Source organism: Pleurodeles waltl, chromosome 6 (assembly GCF_031143425.1).
Source record: "Pleurodeles waltl isolate 20211129_DDA chromosome 6, aPleWal1.hap1.20221129, whole genome shotgun sequence".
Taxonomy (NCBI): domain Eukaryota; kingdom Metazoa; phylum Chordata; class Amphibia; order Caudata; family Salamandridae; genus Pleurodeles; species Pleurodeles waltl.
Genome location: NC_090445.1, coordinates 1,455,299,815 through 1,455,319,011, shown reverse-complemented (window position 1 = coordinate 1,455,319,011; position 19,197 = coordinate 1,455,299,815). Strand labels below are relative to the sequence as shown.

Below are 19,197 nucleotides of genomic sequence, written 5' to 3'. Positions count from 1 at the left end.
TTAAACCTTTAAAAAAATCATAACTGGACTTGTGTATGTTGGATTTTTGTCGTTTTGGTCTTGTTTTGTCTAGATAAATATTTCCTATTTTTCTAAACTGGTGTTGTGTCATTTTGTAGTGTTTTCATTAAGTTACTGTGTGTGTTGGTACAAATACTTTACGCCCAGCACTCTGAGGTTAAGCCTACTGCTCTGCCAAGCTACCAAGGGGGTAAGCAGGGGTTAGCTGAGGGTGATTCTCTTTTATCCTAACTAGAGTGAGGGTCCTTGCTTGAACAGGGGGTAACCTGGCTGTCAACCAAAGACCCCATTTCTAACATTGGTGAGCAGCGGTCGGGATTGGACTTGTATTTGTACTTGACATACAGTAATTAAGTGTACACTACTGTTTTGATCTCAGACCACTACGTGACCACATACTACTTGTTTGGTGATCTTTTGATTTTTCTCTTAAGGACTCTTTTTATTCTACTTCCATGATTTTGCTGATCCCTTGACTGATTCTTTTTACTTCATTGGGAAATTATTTTTTTCTGCCTTTTGGAACTTTGCACTTGTGACCATCATGTCTCAATCTGGAGATGCAACAGCTGGAGCTGTGTTTGAAATGGAGAAACTGAAGGAGTACTCAGTTGCTCAATTGAAACAGTTCCTTAAAGATCTTGACTGTCCCACTGAGAGCTCCACCAGGGAGGGGGAGCTGCAACAGGCACAGAGGGCCTGGGTGACAATCAAGAAGGCTGGAAGGCACACAGAGGAGGAGAATATGGGGGGGGAAGTGCAGAGGATACACAGTGGTGTAGTGGAGGAACCTGTTACGCCTGGGGGGAGGGTCCCCAGGAGGGATGGCAGGGTGTCACCCAAGGGTCTGACTCCTGAAGAGTTACATGACAGACAGGCAGAAAGGGTTCGCCGGTTGGAGGCAGAAAAGTTGAGGATGCAAAGGGAGTATGACAAGTGGGAAGAGTTGGAAGAAAGGAGGAGGAACTTAGAGATTAAAAAAATGATTTATGCTTACGAGCTTAAATTGAAAGAGCTGGAAGTCATGAGGGCTGAGTCCAGCTGGAATGGTGGCAGCAACAATTGTATATCCAGTGAGGCTGCAGAAGTGCACATGCCCAGAGAGGTGGTGCCCTACTTGAAGGAGGGAGTTAACACACGCCAGGAGGTTCAGGGGTATGAGGTAGCTCCAGTGATGCACAGGGTCCCTGAGGTGGATTGGGGAACTGGCATGGGGAGTCATATTCCTACTGGTGGGAGGGACACTCTACTGACTCTAGGTGAGAGTGACAGGGAGAGGGGTTCCCCCCAGGTAGAAGTCCTGGTTATGGAGTGTGAAAACATCCCAGAAGAGTGTGGGTTGAGTGTCAGGGACAGTCAGGTACTGTCTCACCAGTCTCAGGAGTGTGATGTGGGGTGCTTTTTCAAGGCAGAGTCACTGGATGGTTGGGTGAAGGGTACTTTGGTTAATTCATGTGAGGGGCTGAGTGATGTAATTGCTGGAGAGCATATGTCTAGTCCTTATTTTCCAGAGCTATGCCAACACCAGGTGGAGTGTGAGTTCTCTGACCCCAGGGAGCTTACAATGGAGGCAGACTTCTGGGTGAGTACCAGAGAGTCTGAAGAGGCATTTGGGGGTGCTCCTGAGAGGAGTGGTCTAGGTAGTTCCCAACCAGGTGAGGTAGGGAAGGATTGTAGTGTCCCAGGTAGGTCCCAGTGTAGTGGGATGGGTGAGGGACCCCATGTCCAGTCTCAGAGGAGAGGGAATGGGGATGGGTTGAGGCCCAAGGTGCCCGAGATCCGGTCCCAGGTCCTGGAGGGTTCCCTGCGGGAACACCAGGAGGGGAGCCTAGCCTGTACCATAGGGCCATCTGTTGAGGGAGACCCCACAGTGTCAGGAGAACTTGGGGGGGCGGCTGTAGCCAGCGTCCCACCAGTTCTGGTGTCTGGCAGTACCACTCCTAGTGAGGGGGTGCAGAAGTCCAGACAGAGGGTTGAGAGGGGGTTGCGGACCCCAGTGGAGAACCTGGAGGGTCAGGGGTCAGCTCTGAGAGCAGAGCCCCCCACGAATGACCTTGGTGAGACCATTTCTGGGTTGGGGGGAATCCAGACTCTGTCAAGAGGGGCAGAGGTCAGGAGACCTGCGCCAGCCAGACTCTTGTGTGGCCCTTCGGGACAGTGTGTCCCTTGAGGGGGGTAAGTGTGCCCCCCTGGAAGTCCTGGTGTGCCAGGCAATGGTTCAACCGCAGGGTGGTGACTCTGGGTTGAATGATCAGGTTCAGGGGGTAAACTCTGACCTGATGGGGGGTAAGTGTGCTCCCAAGGAAGTCCTGGTGTGCCAGGCAGTGGTTCAACCGCAGGGTGGTGACCCTGGGTTGGATGACCAGGTTCAGAGGGTAAACTCTGACCTGGTAGGGGGTAGGTATGCCCCCCAGGAAGTCCTGGTTTGCCAGGCAGTGATCCAGTCTGTGGGTACAGACCCTGGATTGGGAAGCCAGGTTAAGGGTGTCCCCCCTGACCTGGAGGAGGGGGCTACTGCTAACAGTGCCCCTACCATGTTGTCTTCTGGGGGGGTCACTCCTAGTTGGGTGGTTCAGGACCCCAGAAGAGAGGGCAGGGGGAGGGAAGCCTCACCCCTGGCCCTGGTCCAACCTGAAGGTACAGACCCCAGGTTGGAGGCTCAGTTGCAGGTTAACATCCCTGCACTGATGGAAGAATTGTGCAGGACTGCTTCTACAAGCACCCTGACAGTTTTTGACTCTGGGGGTGCCGCTTCTGCAGGGAGGGTACAGAGCCCCAGAGGGGAGGACCAGGGTCAGGTTGTCATCCCTGACCGGGTGGAAGAGAGAGTGGTCAAAGGGTGCCAGGCACCTGGGGCTACCACCCCCCACTCTCCACAGTCACAGTGGTTAGAGAGGCCTGAGGTCGGGCTCTCATCCCTGACAGTTGTCTGGGGCCACTGTGGCTTGCTGTCCTGGTGGACAGAGTTGCCCCTGGGGGGGGGAGGACGAGAGTCACACCCCGGGGGTGGAGTGGGCAACACCACTGTGTTGGCCCTGGTGGTACTATCTGCCCATTGCAATACATCTGTGAGCAAAGTAAAGTTAGGTGTTGCACAGATGGTGTCTGTAGATGTGGAGAAGGGTTCCCCAAGGGTTAGCTTAGTGGGCCCTGAGAGTATGGACAGAGGGATCCAACTGGAGTCAGGAAGGCGTAGAACTGGAACATGCCCCTGCTGTTGTGGGCCTGGGTCCTTGTTCTATCGCCCCAATCAGGGAAGTACATCAAGGTATTGATTGTTCTCCCCTGGCTTTAGGCTGGTAGGGGGTCGTGTTGGACTTTTGCTTATGCAGGGTCATCCCCAGACTTTTTTGCCTCCTGCCTCCTATATTTTTCTGACATGTTGCTGTTGGCTTTTCGACTCGGAGCACTTTACCACTGCTAACCAGTGCTAAAGTGCATATGCTCTCCTGTCTAAATTGTATGTAAGTGGTTTATCCATGATTGGCATATTTGATTTACTAGTAAGTCCCTAGTAAGGTGCACTAGAGGTGCCAGGGCCTGTAAATCAAATGCTACTAGTGGGCCTGCAGCACTGGTTGTGCCACCCACATAAGTAGCTCTGTAATCATGTCTCAGACCTGCCCCTGCAGTGTCTGTATGTGTATTTTTACACTGTAAATTCGACTTGGCAAGTGTACCCACTTGCCAGGCCTAAACCTTCCCTTTCCTTACATGTAAGGCACCCCTAAGGTAGGCCCTAGGTAGCCCCAAGGGCAGGGTGCAGTGTATGGATGAGGTAGGACATATAGTAATGTGGTTTATATGTCCTGACAGTGAAATACTGCCAATTTCGTTTTCACTGTTGCAAGGTCTGTCTCTCTCTCATAGGATAATATGGGGGCTACCTTTAAATATGATTAAAGTGTAGATTCCCCTAGAGAGTAGATGGACATGTGGAGTTTGGGATCCCTGAACTCACAATTTAAAAATACATCTTTTAGTAAAGTTGATTTTGAGATTGTGCGTTTGGAAATGCCACTTTTAGAAAGTGGGCATTTTCTTGCTTAAACCATTCTGTGACTCTGCCTTGTTTGTGGATTCCCTGTCTGGGTCAGTTTGACAGTTGGGTTGTTTTTCACCTCACACCAGACAGTGACACAAAGGGAGCTGGGGTGTGATCTGCATTTCCTGATTAGCCATCTCTGCTAGGAGGGAGGGGTGGAGTGGTCACTCTCATCTGAAAGGACTGTGCCTGCCTCTGACAATGCTGTCTCCAGCCCCCTGGTGTGTGTCTGAGGCCTTGCCTGGGCAAGGCAGGATTTCACAAGAAGGTGTGAGTCCCCTTTGAAGAAAGGTGACTTCAAAGACTAAAATGGGTATAAGAAGGGCACCCAAACTTACAAACTTTAGAAACACTTCTGGAATCAAGGGGAACCTCTGCCTGGAGAAGAGCTGATCGCTGAGGAACAAGTGCTGCCCTGCCTGTGACTGTGCTTTGTGGAGCTTTCCTGCAGTGCTGCTTCTGCCAGAGTAAGAGGGCAAAGACTGGACTTTGTGTGCCTTCCATCTTGAAGAAGAAATCTCCAAGGGCTTGATGTAGAGCTTGCCTCCTGTTGTTGAAGTCTCAGGGATAGCAAAGACTTCTTCCTGCCAGCACCTGGAGTCTCTGGAGAGACCCCTACTCTGCTCTGTGGTGCCCTTCCAGTTCCTGGGACCCTGAAAGGAGAGGCTGGCAGCCTAAGGACAAAAATACACGCACCGAGCACCGTGCGGAGAAAAGATCGACGCGAATCCGATCGCGGCTGAGAAAACGACGCGACGCCGGTTCCGCAGCCGAGAAACGACGCCGCAGGAAACGCGACCGAAAAACCGACGCCCGGAGCAGGAGAAACGACGCGCAGCATCGCTGACGGAGGCTGAGAGATCGCACCCTGCGCCGCGGGACTTTCGGATCGTCGTGTGGCTGGCTTTTTTAACGCGCACCGCCGTGCCGAGTTGTTTTCGACGCACACAGCCGTGCAGGGTTACTTTCGACGCACACCGCCCGTGCGGGGTTATTTTTGACGCAAACCAGGTACATTTACACGCTAGCAGCGCTAGTGTGTTGTTACAACTACCTAAAGACTCTTTTTATTTTAAACCTTTAAAAAATCATAACTGGACTTGTGTATGTTGGATTTTTGTCGTTTTGGTCTTGTTTTGTCTAGATAAATATTTCCTATTTTTCTAAACTGGTGTTGTGTCATTTTGTAGTGTTTTCATTAAGTTACTGTGTGTGTTGGTACAAATACTTTACGCCCAGCACTCTGAGGTTAAGCCTACTGCTCTGCCAAGCTACCAAGGGGGTAAGCAGGGGTTAGCTGAGGGTGATTCTCTTTTATCCTAACTAGAGTGAGGGTCCTTGCTTGAACAGGGGGTAACCTGGCTGTCAACCAAAGACCCCATTTCTAACACTAAACTTTTCAAACATGTGTATGCACGTTTTTTTTGTTTTGTACTGGAACCAACGTCAGTAGTGAAGTGTGACCTTAAAACATTTATTTACAGCACTCACCCTAATAATTAAGGCTTTCAAATAATGAACCATAAATACAAGTTCGAACAGTATTATCTTTTGGAAACACATTACTTCAACTGCAGAGAGTTCCACTCTCTGTAAACAGGCAGCCAAAGGGCTTGTGCTGCAGAGGGTTGGGCCTACTTGTCCCAAGGACAAAGTAAACATAAAAACTTGTTGTCCTTGACCCCAAACAAGATGGTTGGGCGATAGGAATTCCCCATCCCTGATGCTGGTTCCACACTAAACAAGTGAAGAGTTTCAACACTGGCACATAAGCTGTTGCACACTGAACTGTATGGAATTGGTGGTTGGAGATCAACTCAGACAGTACATAATTATGACTGATTTTAGATGGGATTGTTTTAAATGGACTTGTTTGTTAAACACTGAAATGTTAAATAATATATGAGTGGAATGTAGCAGGAACAGGTTTGAATGTTTATTTTTTTTTTTTTTTTTAACACGCCTATTTCTTCACAGAGCTTTGGGCATTTTTAGATTTCTCACATATAAAACCATTAATGGACCTCAGGGTCTCCTCCACTGTTAGTCCATACATTCACCTTATAATGATCTTTAATGGGCTTTCTAGAAAATCACTCTGCTCAGAGCCCTATCTCAATTCCCCAAATAGTTATGAAATGTCCACAAACAACATCTCTTCAAGTAAGGCTCTCATAGAAAATCCGTCTGGAACAAGACGGAACTGGAAGCCACAGATGAGTGGCAGGCTTGGATATAAACTTCAGCACAACCGCACCAACAAGCCGGGAGGAGGAATAGCCATCACCCACAAAGACTATACAGTCCACAACCACCACTGACAATACCACCACTCCCATGGAACATCTCATCTTCAAGCTCCACACGGATGACCAAAACAACCATCAGAGGCACCCTTGCATCCTATCCCCAAGGCCTGTGCTCCAGCTTCTGCAACACCATTGCAGACTTCATTGCATCCCAAGACTTAGGCATCAAGGACTACATTTTCCTCGAAGACCTAAATTTCCACATCAACGACACCAACACTGCACATCTCCTTGACAGTATGAGCAGCCTCGGATTGACCTAGATTGTCTACAATCCTAGACACACTGCAGGACACATGCTGGACAACAATTTCACCTCCAGCAACCGCTTCAAATACAGCCATGTCACTGAACTCACATAGAGCAATCACTCCATCATCCGATTCAGTATCTCCAGCCCCCACAGGTCCACCCCCAAGATGACCAGCACCCCCACCAAAGGTGGAACAAAATCTCAGAGACCAGCTGAGCAGATGTCCTCAGCACCTCCAACCCTGCTACCAACTTCAAACAGATAGAAAACCTTTAATGCCTGGATCACCAATTGCGTCAACACCATTGCCCCAATCAAGAGCAACAAGCAGAGAAAATCCTCCAAAAAGGCCAGCTGGTACACCCAAGAATTCAGAACAGCAAAACGAGACAACAAAATAGCTCCAGAGGAGGAGATGGCACACCAGCAAGGATGCCTGCAACAGCAGCTTGCAAGACCTCCCTCTACCACCTGTTGAGGGCAACAAAGACTGTCCTTGCTGCACACACATCGAAACTAGCGCCAACATCACCAAGGAACTTTTCAACATCGTTACGGAATACTTAACCCAGCTGCCAGTGAAAACATCACCCCCTCACAGGAGCTGTGCAACAACCTTGCCCACTTCTTCCACAACAAGATGGCAACCATATACAGAAACATCAAACCCCAACCCACACTTACTGACTTGCTCAATAGATATGCCCCCACCGTAACCAACACGAACCACACACTGACCACCTGGAACATCCTCTCCACCCAGGATATCTTCACCAAGAAATCAATCCACTCTGGAGCTCCAACAGACCCATGCCCACACCACACCTTCAACCTTGGAAATTAAAGGATCAGCCAGGTATTCAACACCTCTATCACCATGGCAATATTTCCTGATGCCTGGAAACACGAAGTCAAACCACTACTCAAAAAAAACTAGCAGACTCCAGCAAACATAAAATATCCTGTCTAATCTCCCTGCTCCCATTCCCAGTGAAAGAAGAAAACGTGTTTCTTACCTGTAACTGTGATTCTCCAGTATTGGTATCTTTCATAGATTCACATGCTTGAATCATCCCCGTCGCCGAGGTGGGAGCCTCACGGTATCCTGAAATACACAAAGCAGTACACTTTATACACTAGGCCCCAAGGGCCCCCTTAGGTTCCTTTATAGTCTATCCATGTCGTGTTTAAAAAAAAACAAAAAAAGACAAAGTTGAACCTCAGCCAATCAGGCGTCCACACCCTCTAGAACACTCCCAATAGAGGCTCTTTCCCTCAGATTTTCTAGTAGAAGTGTGAAGTTAAGAGCTCATGTGGAAGGGGAGCCTCTGCGGGGAGGAGGCCGGGTCGCATGTGAATCTATGAAAGATACCAATACTGGAGAACCACAGTTACAGGTATGTAACTAATTTTCTTCTCCAGTATTGGATCTTTCATAGATTCTTATGCTTGAATTAGAGTAGCGAGCAGTAATATTGATTAAGTAGACATATAGCCGTACCTTTACAACCTGAACAAACATCAGAATATCAATAGAAATGAGAGTAACAGTACCTCCAGTTAGTGTTCAATGGCAACGTAACAATGTTCCTCTGTAAGTAACAATCAGTCATAATAAGCATAGATCTCTGCATTACAACAAATATGTGGCATGCTACGATAATCAGGCTCTAGCATAAGAAATAGAACAGATTTCATCTTGATTAGAATAAGAAACCGTTGTTCACCTTACCCTGGTTGCGGAGGTGGGATGATCCAAGAGGCTCACCTTAACGAAACAAATGCCTCAAGACTGCTTGACCCACTGCTGTGTCCATGTTATTCACCTCATCGAGACAGTAATGTTTCGTGAACGTATGCTGGCTGGACCATGTGGCCGCTCCACAGATCTGCCGTAGGGGTACTCCTGCGAAGAGGGCAGCCGATGCGGCTACCGCCCTTGTCGTGTGGGCGCTTACCCTGCTGTGGAGAGGCTTACCAGCCTGAATATGACAGAATTGGACTGCCAGGCCAATCCCCCTAGCCACAGTCTGTTTGGATACTGCAAAGCCCTTCCTTGCGTTTCCAAAGGCCATGAACAACTGGTCTGACTTGCGTATGCTCGGAGACTTTTGTAGGTAAAACTTTAGACATCTTAACGTCCAGGGAATGCAATGCTTTTTCTGCCACTGTCTGCGCATTAGGAAAAAAGGTTTTCAAAACAACCGGTTCATTCAGATGGAAAGTTGAGGGCACTTTCGGAATGTACTTAGGATTTGTTCTCAGAATCACGCTAGTAGTGGTGAACTGAAGAAATGGTGAATGTCTGTATGTCACTCACTCTCTTAGCGGAGGTAAGAGCCAGCAACAACGCCGTTTTCCATGAAATGAACTTTAACTCTGCTCTATGGATGGGCTCAAAAGGAGGTTTCATGAGCTGCCCCAGGACCACGTTTCAGGACCACAACGGTGGAGGCTTCTGCACTGGTGGAAAAGCACAAAACAGGCCTTTAAGGAATTGCTTTACAATTCTGGTGGAATACAATGAAACCGTATCCTGAGACCTGCGGTATCTTGAAATTGCCGCCACGTGCACGTGGCTCGAAGAGTATGACAGTCCAGACTTTGCCAGGTGTAACAAGTACAGTAGTACCCGTTCTGGAGGGGAGATCGGGTGGATCCCTTCAGCTGCACACCACAGACAAAAACGCTTCCATTTCAACCTGTAGGTTCTATTGGTAGTATCCGCTCTGGCTAGAACCTCCCTACATTCAGAAGAGATGTTTACGGTGGAGTACTCATGGAACTCAGGAGCCAGGCTGATAAGTGGAGAGATGATGGATCCGGATGTCTGATTTGGCCCCGGTGCATCGTTAATAGGGTTGGCTTCCGTTTGAGTAGCACATGTGGTTGTTCCGAGAGCATGAGGCGCTCCGTGAACCACACCTGCCTGGGCCATCTCGGTGCTATTAATAGGAGGCGACAACCCTCCGTCTTCATCTTGCTGATGACTCTCAGTATCAGTGGGATCGGAGGAAAGGCGTAGGCATAAACGCCGGACCATCTCATCGAAAACGCATTCCCCCACGATCCTCTTTGGGGAAGCCAGCTTGCGTAGTAAGGGCATTTCTTGTTCTCGAACGTGGCAAACAGATCGATGTTTGGTCTGCCCCATAACTGGAAGAGTAGGTCCAGAATCTCCTGGTCTAGTTCCCACTCGTGGTAGGGGATAATTGTCCTGCTCAGGGTATCCGCCAGCACGTTGGTGTGTCCTGGGACATACTATGCTTTCAGAGAAATGTTGTGCACTATGGCCCATTTCCAGATGTTTTGAGCCTGTTGCGAGAGCTGTAGAGACCTTGTGCCACCCTGTTTGTTTAGGTAAAACATGCTTGTGGTAATGTCCGTCCTGATTAAGACATCTGAGCCCTGAAGCCTTGGCAAGAAAGCTCTTAGAGCGAAATCTATTGCTTTGAGCTCCAGCTGATTGATGTGGAGCTGTCTGTCCTTTGGAGTCCAAGACCCACTGATTCAAAGATCTTGAAGGTGGGCACCCCAACCTTCGAGGGAGGCATCCGTCGTCATAATATAGCGAGGCACCTGATGATGAAACGTGAGACCGCTGGACAAATTTGCCGGTGTCGCCCACAAAGTCATGGCTGCTCTCATTTCCGGTGTGATGAGAATTTTGTCCTCGAAAGAGCCCTGCACCATTGCACATCCAATTGCTGTTGCAGGGGCCGCATATACAGTCTGCAGTCTGGAACCAGCGGAATGCATGACAAGATCATTCCCAGCAATGACTTGTAAGTGCGAACTGAAATGCACTTTTTTTGCCGAGAGGTTGCAGGCTAACCTGTTGAGCTTTAATTTCCTTTCCTGCGACGGGTACGCCTTGCTTTGGACAGTGACCAGTACCGCTCACAATGTCTGCGTGGGGTGAAGATGCGACTTCTGGTAGTTGCTGGTAAGTCCCAGATCGAACAACTGGAAGCAGAGAGATATGTGACACACCACTTGACCTTTTGAGGGTGCTTTGATGAGCCAGTCATCGGGATAGGGAAACACCTGCATGCCCGACTGGCGAAGATGAGCCGCTACTGGAGCCAGCATCTTTGTAAAAATTCTGGGGGCTGATTTTAAACCGAAAGTTAGGACCCGAAACTGTAGATGCATACCAGTTACCTTGAACCTGAGGAATTTCCGATGGTTGCGGTGTATCCGAACATGAAAATACGCATCCTGGAGGTCTAGGGATGCCATATGATCTCCGGTACTCAAGAGGCGCAAGATGTCCTGCAGTGTTACCATCCTGAACGATTGTTTCTTCAGAAACTTGTTTAGCGACCTTAAGTCCAGAATGGGGTGCCAGTCTCTTGAAGGTTTCATTACCAGAAAGAAGCATGAATAGAACCCCTTGTTCCTGTGAGGAGCAGGGACCAGCTCTATTGCTCCCTTGCGTAGCATCACTTGTACTTCTTTGAGGAGTTGGGTTACTCGTGGAGGTGGAGGGCCCGACGGAGGGACGTTCGGTGGTTTCTTTATGAACTCCAGAGTATGCCCTCTGGCCACTTCATCCAACACCCACCTGTCTGATGTTATGACTTTCCAACGAAGGAGGTGAGAAGTGATGCGACCCCCGACCTTGGAGCCCCTGGTAGTTTAGGAAGCTGGTATGGCTAGCTGGTCATTTGTTTCTGCTGGTATCTCTTCCCCGTGGCGCTTGTCTTCCCTTCGCCGGGTGCCGATATGCTGCTGTAGGTGGTAACCGGTAATGCTGTTGATGTTGGCCGTATTGCTGTCTGGGTCCTGCTGTAGAGGACTGATACTGGGGTCTGTGTTGTTGAAAACCCCCTCAAAAGGAGTAATTTCCAATACCTCTTGCCCCACGAAAGGGCTGCCTGCGGTACTGCAAGGTACCAAGCGATCTCGCCATGTCAGTATCTGTTTTGATGGACTGTAGCATGTTGTCAACATGCTTCCCAAATAGACTTTCCCCATCATACGCCATATCTAGAATGCGGCTCTGGACTTCTGGGCGGAAAGATGTAGACGTGAGCCATCCCTGCCTACACAAGACCGCTGCTCCTACGAGCTGCCGGAATCCTGTTAACAAAATGTCTATCGTGCAGTCAATGATTTCCACTGAGATCCGCTCACCCTCTTGCAGCACTTTCTTTGCTTCCACCTTGACTTCCCCAGGTAACAAATCCACGTAAGCTGACATGTCCGCCCACATCTGGCGATCGTACCTCCCTAGTATGGCCAAGGGGTTGGCCGCCTTTACTGTGATCGCCGCCACCGAGGAGAACTTTTTACTAATGTTATCCAACCTCCTCACATCCTTGTCTGGAGGCGCTGCGATAGGTGCCGAGGGGTTCTTTGATCGACGTTGTGCCGCCTGGGATATTACAGAATCCGGCTTTGGTTGCGATATTAAACAGGCTGGAGTGTTGTCAGGGGCCTTGTATTTCTTTTCCAGCTTTGGCATCTGTGAAGGCACCGTGGCTGGGTTCTTCATTGCCTTCAATCCCTCCTGCCATAGGAAGTCCATTATTGGGATCGCTCTTACTGATTTCCTTGATGGTTCCTTGAAATTGTATAAGAAACAATCTGTTTCCTGGGAAATGATAGGCAAGTCGAACCTCTTGGCCGCCCTTTCCATTAAGTTATGGAAACCCCCCCGATGTCCTCAGGAGGTGAATCAACCGGTCCTGCTGGCGGCGGTGACGGCGTGGGAATGAGGTAGTCATCCCACTCACTAGGGGCTGCCTCAGAAATCTCTCCTTCTTCCCTCTCTTCATCTGTCAAGATGTGGTCATCTTGTGGCTGTGGAACCAATGGGACACTTCTGTGCGGTGTCCATGGGAGGCTGGAAAAAGGGGTCTGCATAGGTGTCCGTTGACTAAGGTCTAGATGGAGTTACCAGCGTTGACGATGGGAACAGTCTATAGTAGTCTTTGAGCATACCCTGTAGATCTGTCACCAGATACCTGGGCATGGGGAAAGAAGATTCATGCTCCCCGTTGGGTATGAAGAGCCCTCCTGATATATAGTCGAGGAATAATAGAGCTGCTGCTGCCCTTCATCCTCCTCATCCACTCTGGGCATTTAACATGCAGCTGAGATGGTCTACTGGCTGCAACGCACATTCCCTCATCCTGGGAATAATTGTCCTCATCGTCATCCAGGAGATACTGCGGGGGATATGGCAAGACTGCTTGGAGACGTATGTCTTGGAAGGATTGATGATGGTCTTTCTCCCATGGTGATAAAAGATAGAGGGAGTAATCTTGTGGACTCATGCTGTGCTCCGAAATCTCCAGAGGGGGGCATGATGGTCGACGATTGTGTGGATAAAACTTCCATCCCTGCCACTGACACTGCAGTGTTCGTCGACAGTCCCCTCGTCGACGGTGTTGCCTTCGACGGGACTCTCGTCGACAGTTGTGCCATTGACGGATCTGTCGTCGACTGTTGTCTCGTCGACAACGCAGGTGTGCTCGATGTCGTTTTCCTCATCCTCGCGGACAGGTGCTTCGTCAACGATAGTGCTGTCGTCGACGGGTGGACCATTGCTGCTTCTGCTGTCGACGATGTCTTCGTCGACGATGCCTTTTTTAATATTTTAGCAGTTATGATCGTCTTCGATGAAAGCGGTGATGATGTTATCATTGGAGACACCGCCGTAGTAAACGTCGTCATCGTCGACGCTGTGACCGTCAACGGGGTCGTTGAAAGAAGGTTTTTTGGGAACATCAGAGGAAGGCCTTACCGGATCACTCGTCGGCGACAGGGACAGAGAGGCACTTTTTGTGGGTGCCTTTTTTCCCCACAGGCGTCATAGGCTCCGAACTATCCTTTTTTAGGAGGTTTGCCTGGGTCTCTGATCCGGCAGTAGCAGGCTCTTGGCGCCCCTGTTTCTCCATAGATTTATGTTTTGTCTTCTTAATCGACTTCTTTGGGGGCTCCTCAGATAGTCTTCCCTTCTCTCCAGGACGTTTGAGGGAGCGAGATGATGCTTCACTCTCATCGGAGGATGGATTTTCCATGGCCTTCTGTCTCTGGAGCCACACCAGAAGCCTACCCTCACGGTCCTGGAGGGTTTTCTGTCTAAAGGTGCGACAGATTTTACAGTCTCTCACCTTGGGGTCAGGATGCAGGCAATAGATACACATTCTGTGGGGGTCATCAACGTGAAGTCTCTTCTTCCCACAGCTGCCACAATCTCTAAACAGACCTTTCTTAGTCTGCAGAGACATGTTAGAATGGTAAAAGTGAAATTTTCTGAGAGAAAAAATTCCTGTCAGAAAGGTATACTGAGCAGAGCTCAGGGAGACTCCCTTCACATGACGTGCAGTAGAAAATCTGAGGGAAAGAGCCTCTATTGGAAGTGTTCGAGAGGGTGTGGACGCCTGATTGGCTGAGGTTCAACTTTGGGTCTTTTTGCAAAACGACATGGATAGACTATAAAAGAACCTAATGGGGCCCTAGTGTATAAAGTGTACTGCTATGTGTATTTCAGGTTACCGAGAGGCTCCCACCTCGACGATGGGGATGATTCAAGCATGTGAATCTATGAAAGATCCAATACTGGAGAACTGGAAAAGATCATCCAAAAGCAACTCATGACACACCTGGATCAGAGCCAGCTACTCGACGCCTCCCAATCTGGCTTTCACAGCAATCACGGCACTGAAACTGCCCTGACCTCAGCCAACAACATCCTAACCATTCTGTACCGAGGAGAAACAGCAGCTTTGGTCCTCCTCGATCTCTCAAAAGCCTTCGACACTGTATCCCACCACATGCTGCTCAAAAGACTCCACCACATCAGCATCCAAAGGAGTCGCGCTGAGATGAATAACCTCCATCCTCACCGGAAGAACCCAGAGGATCCACGTCCCACCTTTCACCTCTGAAGTCAAGCAGGGCACCTGCGGTGTCCACACAGGGCTCATCCCTCAATGCCACACTCTTCAACGCATATATGAACCTGCTTGCCAACAACATCAGATCCCATGGTCGCAACAAAATTTCCTACGCAAATGACACCCAACTGATGCTCTCACTCACAGACTACCCCTCCACCATCAGAACCAACTTACACAGATGCAGGACAAGTGTTGCTGACTGGATGAAGAATAACTGCCTGCAGCTGAACACAGACAAGATAGAAGTACTGACCTTTTGCAACAGCAGTGAAACACAGAACGACTCCTGGTGGCCCATCAGACGTAGGACCAGCACCCACTCCCTCCGACAATGCCAGAAACCTCTGAATCATCATTGACAACATGCTCACCATGAAATCACAGATCAACATGGTCTCCTCCGCCTGCTTTCTCAGTTTGTGCATGCTACGTAAGATTTTCAAGTGGCTACCCCTTCACACCATGACAGTCCCTCATCACCAGCTGACAGGACTATGGAAATGCCTACTACATAGAAATTGCCACACACCTCCTACAGAGACTTCAGACCATACTGAACTCCGCAGCGGACTTATCCTCAGCCTTCCCCGACAAACCCACATTACACCCCAACCTCCGGCAACTCCAGTGGCTTGCCGTACAGAAGAGATGCCAATTCAAGCTGCTAACACACACACACACACACACACACACACACACACACAGAAGCCTCCACACAACCATGGATCCCATGTGTTAATCACCGCCTGAACTTCCACCAACAGTTGAGAAGACTACGTTCTGCCTCCCTTCTACATGCTCATACCCTTGCATTTACATAAGCAAAAGTGGAGGACGCTTGTTCTCTCAAATCGCAGTACCATCACTTCACTTCTGGAATTCCAAATGGCCCTTAAGACCTGGCCGTGACCTGCAAGCGCCTAGATAAGCTATCGGGTAAATAGCTGTGCTTTATAAATCCCCATTGATAGAAAATGGGAGTGAGGGTGCATTTCTGACACTAGCGTGGACCCAAACAGAAATCAGATGCCTATTAAAACATACAACTGTCTGTTTTCTATATACATGCCTGGTGAACAGTATCATGTGAAGTTTGAGGAACAATCTTTAAGATGGTCTATATGAGGCGTTGTTTCCAATCGTTTCTATATTAAGAACTACTTATGTTAAATGAAAATCTTGCCAAGATGCAATTATTATTGTTTTAAGAGACCATATCAGACAAATTAATACCTGTGACCACTATCTGCAAGATTACCAGCAGTGATCACCTCAGTGTATCAGGCAGTCACTAGCAGTAATGTAAAAAAATAAATAAAAAAAAAGCTTTGTCAATTTGGAATAGGTTTACATGGGTAACGCACAGCAGCAATGCCCCTAGCACCCAGCGTAACTCATTTATATATGAGCTTTAAACTTATTTTAGAAATTCAGCCATTTTCTTTAAACATCTGCATGTGTTTTGAAAATACAATTTTGTCTCAAATACACACTCAATTTTCGTTTACATATATTAACTCAACTAAGCTAAAGCTTCTCATTTAGTAGAATGGTCTGCACCCAGGAGAGCTCCTTGCAGGTTGGTGGAGAGCTATGGGTAGATGACAAAATACTCATTGGAGAAGCCTGGTCTATATTATAGCACTATAGTTTGGAAGCTACACTGTGAACTTACTCATATCGTGGTAGACAGAGGTTGCCTCCTTTGTTAAGAACAGCGGGGGATTTTGGGGTGATATCCGAAGATCCAGACATTCAGAACAGTATTTCCATTGACCTAGAAGGAAAGGTAACATGATTAACAGAACTGTCAACACAATTGTACAGTTTCATGCCAGAATAAACAGAGAATGACTAGCTTCACTTAAAAGTAAAAAAAAAAATTCTTATGAATGATAGAGGGCTTAAAAGGTACTTTAATAAAGAAAACAACCATTGGTGAACCCAATGAGAATACAGAGAAGCCTTTCCCATGAGTTTACTAGCTGGACCTCAGGACCAACCATATGGCCATATTGCCCCATCAGTACAGATTGAAGCAGATGTTTTCTTAGCAAACTCCTTGGCACTATAGCGAATCACCCTTCCACTGTTTCACCTTTCACTTTCCCTAAATCGCTGAGATTATGCGGATCACTTGCACGCAAAGATAGAAGTGCAAAGGGGCGTGGCCTAGCCGGCAACAAAGATGACCGCACGGCACTGAAGCTCCAAAGACCTCATCTGACTATCGCTGTCTATGGACTTAATCACGTTCCATTGATGTGCTCTAACGACTGGGCTGGATCCCCCAACATGCCCACTAATGCCTCAAAGACTGCTCTGACCAAGACTATTAGCCGCCGCAGCCTGACACGGCCCTGGCCGGGGTAGTAGCGATCACGGACCAGGAAGAGGGCACGTTTACTTCAATAGATAACATGACGCGCCGAAGCCCCAACACACCACCTGCATGCAGATGAGCAGAGGTGAACCTCAATTATGGCCATAGTCTCATGCGCCTGACAACCACATATGCAAGCCGCCAGGGGACATGTGTATTGGGCTGCATGCATCCAGGCCGAACAATGCACCTACCTGGTTTCCCTGACCTGCCCAGCTGACGCAATCAGAAGCTCCCACCTTTGCTGCGCGCCTCGGCCCTCTTGGATGCCGATGAGACCTGGGGAGAGATACGGCTACCTGGCCCCCTCATGATAGACAGCCTAGTGCAGCCTTTAAGAGCATAGCAGCGGCACCTTGTGGGCGGGCCATGAGTCGGAGGCCACTGCTGATGCGACTGCAGCGGGAGTCCCGCAACAGAGGAGTGCGCCTTGGGAAACATCGGGTGACATCAACCGGCTACTACTGTGCAAAAGTGAGCCACAAATTTACATAAGCCCTCACCCGCAGCACTGGCACCTAAGAGGGACCCTCTGAGATTTGGCATCGGACTTTGGCGGCTCGCCTGACGGCCTATCCCTTTGCACCATTACCGGGTGGTCCCCAGAGGTCCGATGGAGGGTAGAGGGTTAACATAGTGGGCTCAAATCAATCTTCGGCAGAGACCATTCCTGGAGAATTACCCTCCCTCCCCATCAACCCATCTGCTGCAAACAAGTCTCCGAAACAAAAGTTAAATTTTGCTGAACTGAGTCAGAGATTTGCACAATCAACAGACACCACAATACGAGCAGGAGACGGCTCCTTTCTGCCCTGTCCTAAACTGCTGCAGCCCACTCCATGTTTGCAAACATCGTTTTGTGGTTTTAACAGCCGTTGCACTGCAGGTTCATGCATGGGAGTGAGCTGGGGCTGGCCTACATCTCTGCCCATTGACCCAGCAAATATAGTATATTACATACCCGTCCTATTATTCCGCCACTATATGCATAGTCAGCTTTGGGGCCACTGAGGGAGTGCTATGAGGCGCAGGGACCCTAAACAGAAACAGTTATCATTTGACACTACCAAAACTCCTCACAAGCAACAAGCAGATGTACCTACTAACAAAGACCCCCCCACAGAGTCCCCACAGTAAAGGGTACAGTCACCATAATGGCTGAACTGAGGGTCAGTTTCAAGGCCATAGATTCACGCTTTGACTCCTTAACCAATGCGACTTGATCATATGAATGAATGCATTAATCACCATACCACAAAACTAGACAGCATGGAATGCTGGCTATTGGAGATAAAAGACAATAATGCCGACACCAAAATACGACTGGAAAGAAAGGAGCAATGAATGAAAACCATTGCCACTGAAAATGAAGTTCTGGAGGCACGCTCTCATTACAATAATGTTAGCATTTCTGGAGTGACAGACTACCAATACTGGCTGTATGGACAGTTTTGTAGAAACCCTCCTGTTAGATCTGTTTGGTAGAGTTGTTTACTGGAACAGTCACTATCGAGAGAGCTCACAGGTCGCCTGGCCAGCAACATGTTCATAGTGCCCCGCTTGGCCCAAGGGAAAGGCCCACTTCATTTCCAAGGCATGGCCCTATCTGTTTTTCCAGATTTCACACAGATGGTTCAGGAGGCACAGCATATGTTCGCTGAGGTAAAGTCTACCTTTCAGAGATACGGCCTACAATAAGGCATGTTGTATCCAGCACATCTGAGGATGAAGTCTCATTCTGCAAACACAAGCTCAAACAAACCTAGCTCAGGGGCCGGTCATCCACGGGCTCCCTGATTTCCGCACTGCTGGGACCACAGGACAATCAGGCACCCTAAATGATCCTCCACTAGGGGTACCCACCATCCTCAGTAGCTAGCCCTATGGTACCATTGTATTAGTCGGAACTCTCTGCTCACTGCCAAATATACTTTAAACTTCTGTTAGACAAACTTCATACTTCTGCTCACCCAAAATACAAACGAGCGAAGCCCCCTTGTTATAACCCCAAGGTGTACGCCACCATGTTTGTTGATCCTTATTGCCAGGTAACTAACAGGATTCACCAGTGGTATTCATGCCAGTGTGGGAGGGGGGTGTTGGGATTATTTATGTAGTTGCTGTCCACAGATGCTACATTATGCCATTACTACATAACATTCAGTACTTTTAATTCTACTTGCATGCACCATAGTTCCCACTGCTTATATGACATCACAAAGTAGAGAGGAGCACACTTTCAGCTTATCATTTATGACGTGAAACATAAGAGG

General features: G+C 48.6%; 1 protein-coding gene across 2 annotated transcripts in view; it reads right to left on the bottom strand.

Moving 5' to 3' along the window:
- RTKN2 (rhotekin 2) overlaps window positions 1–19,197 on the bottom strand; it is a 266,886-nt gene that overhangs the window by 28,694 nt on the left and 218,995 nt on the right. For both annotated transcript variants that reach the window (XM_069240910.1, XM_069240911.1), the window contains exon 11: window positions 16,217–16,318. In XM_069240910.1, the coding sequence (XP_069097011.1) occupies window positions 16,217–16,318 (102 nt within the window). The remainder of the gene's footprint in view (window positions 1–16,216; window positions 16,319–19,197) is intronic.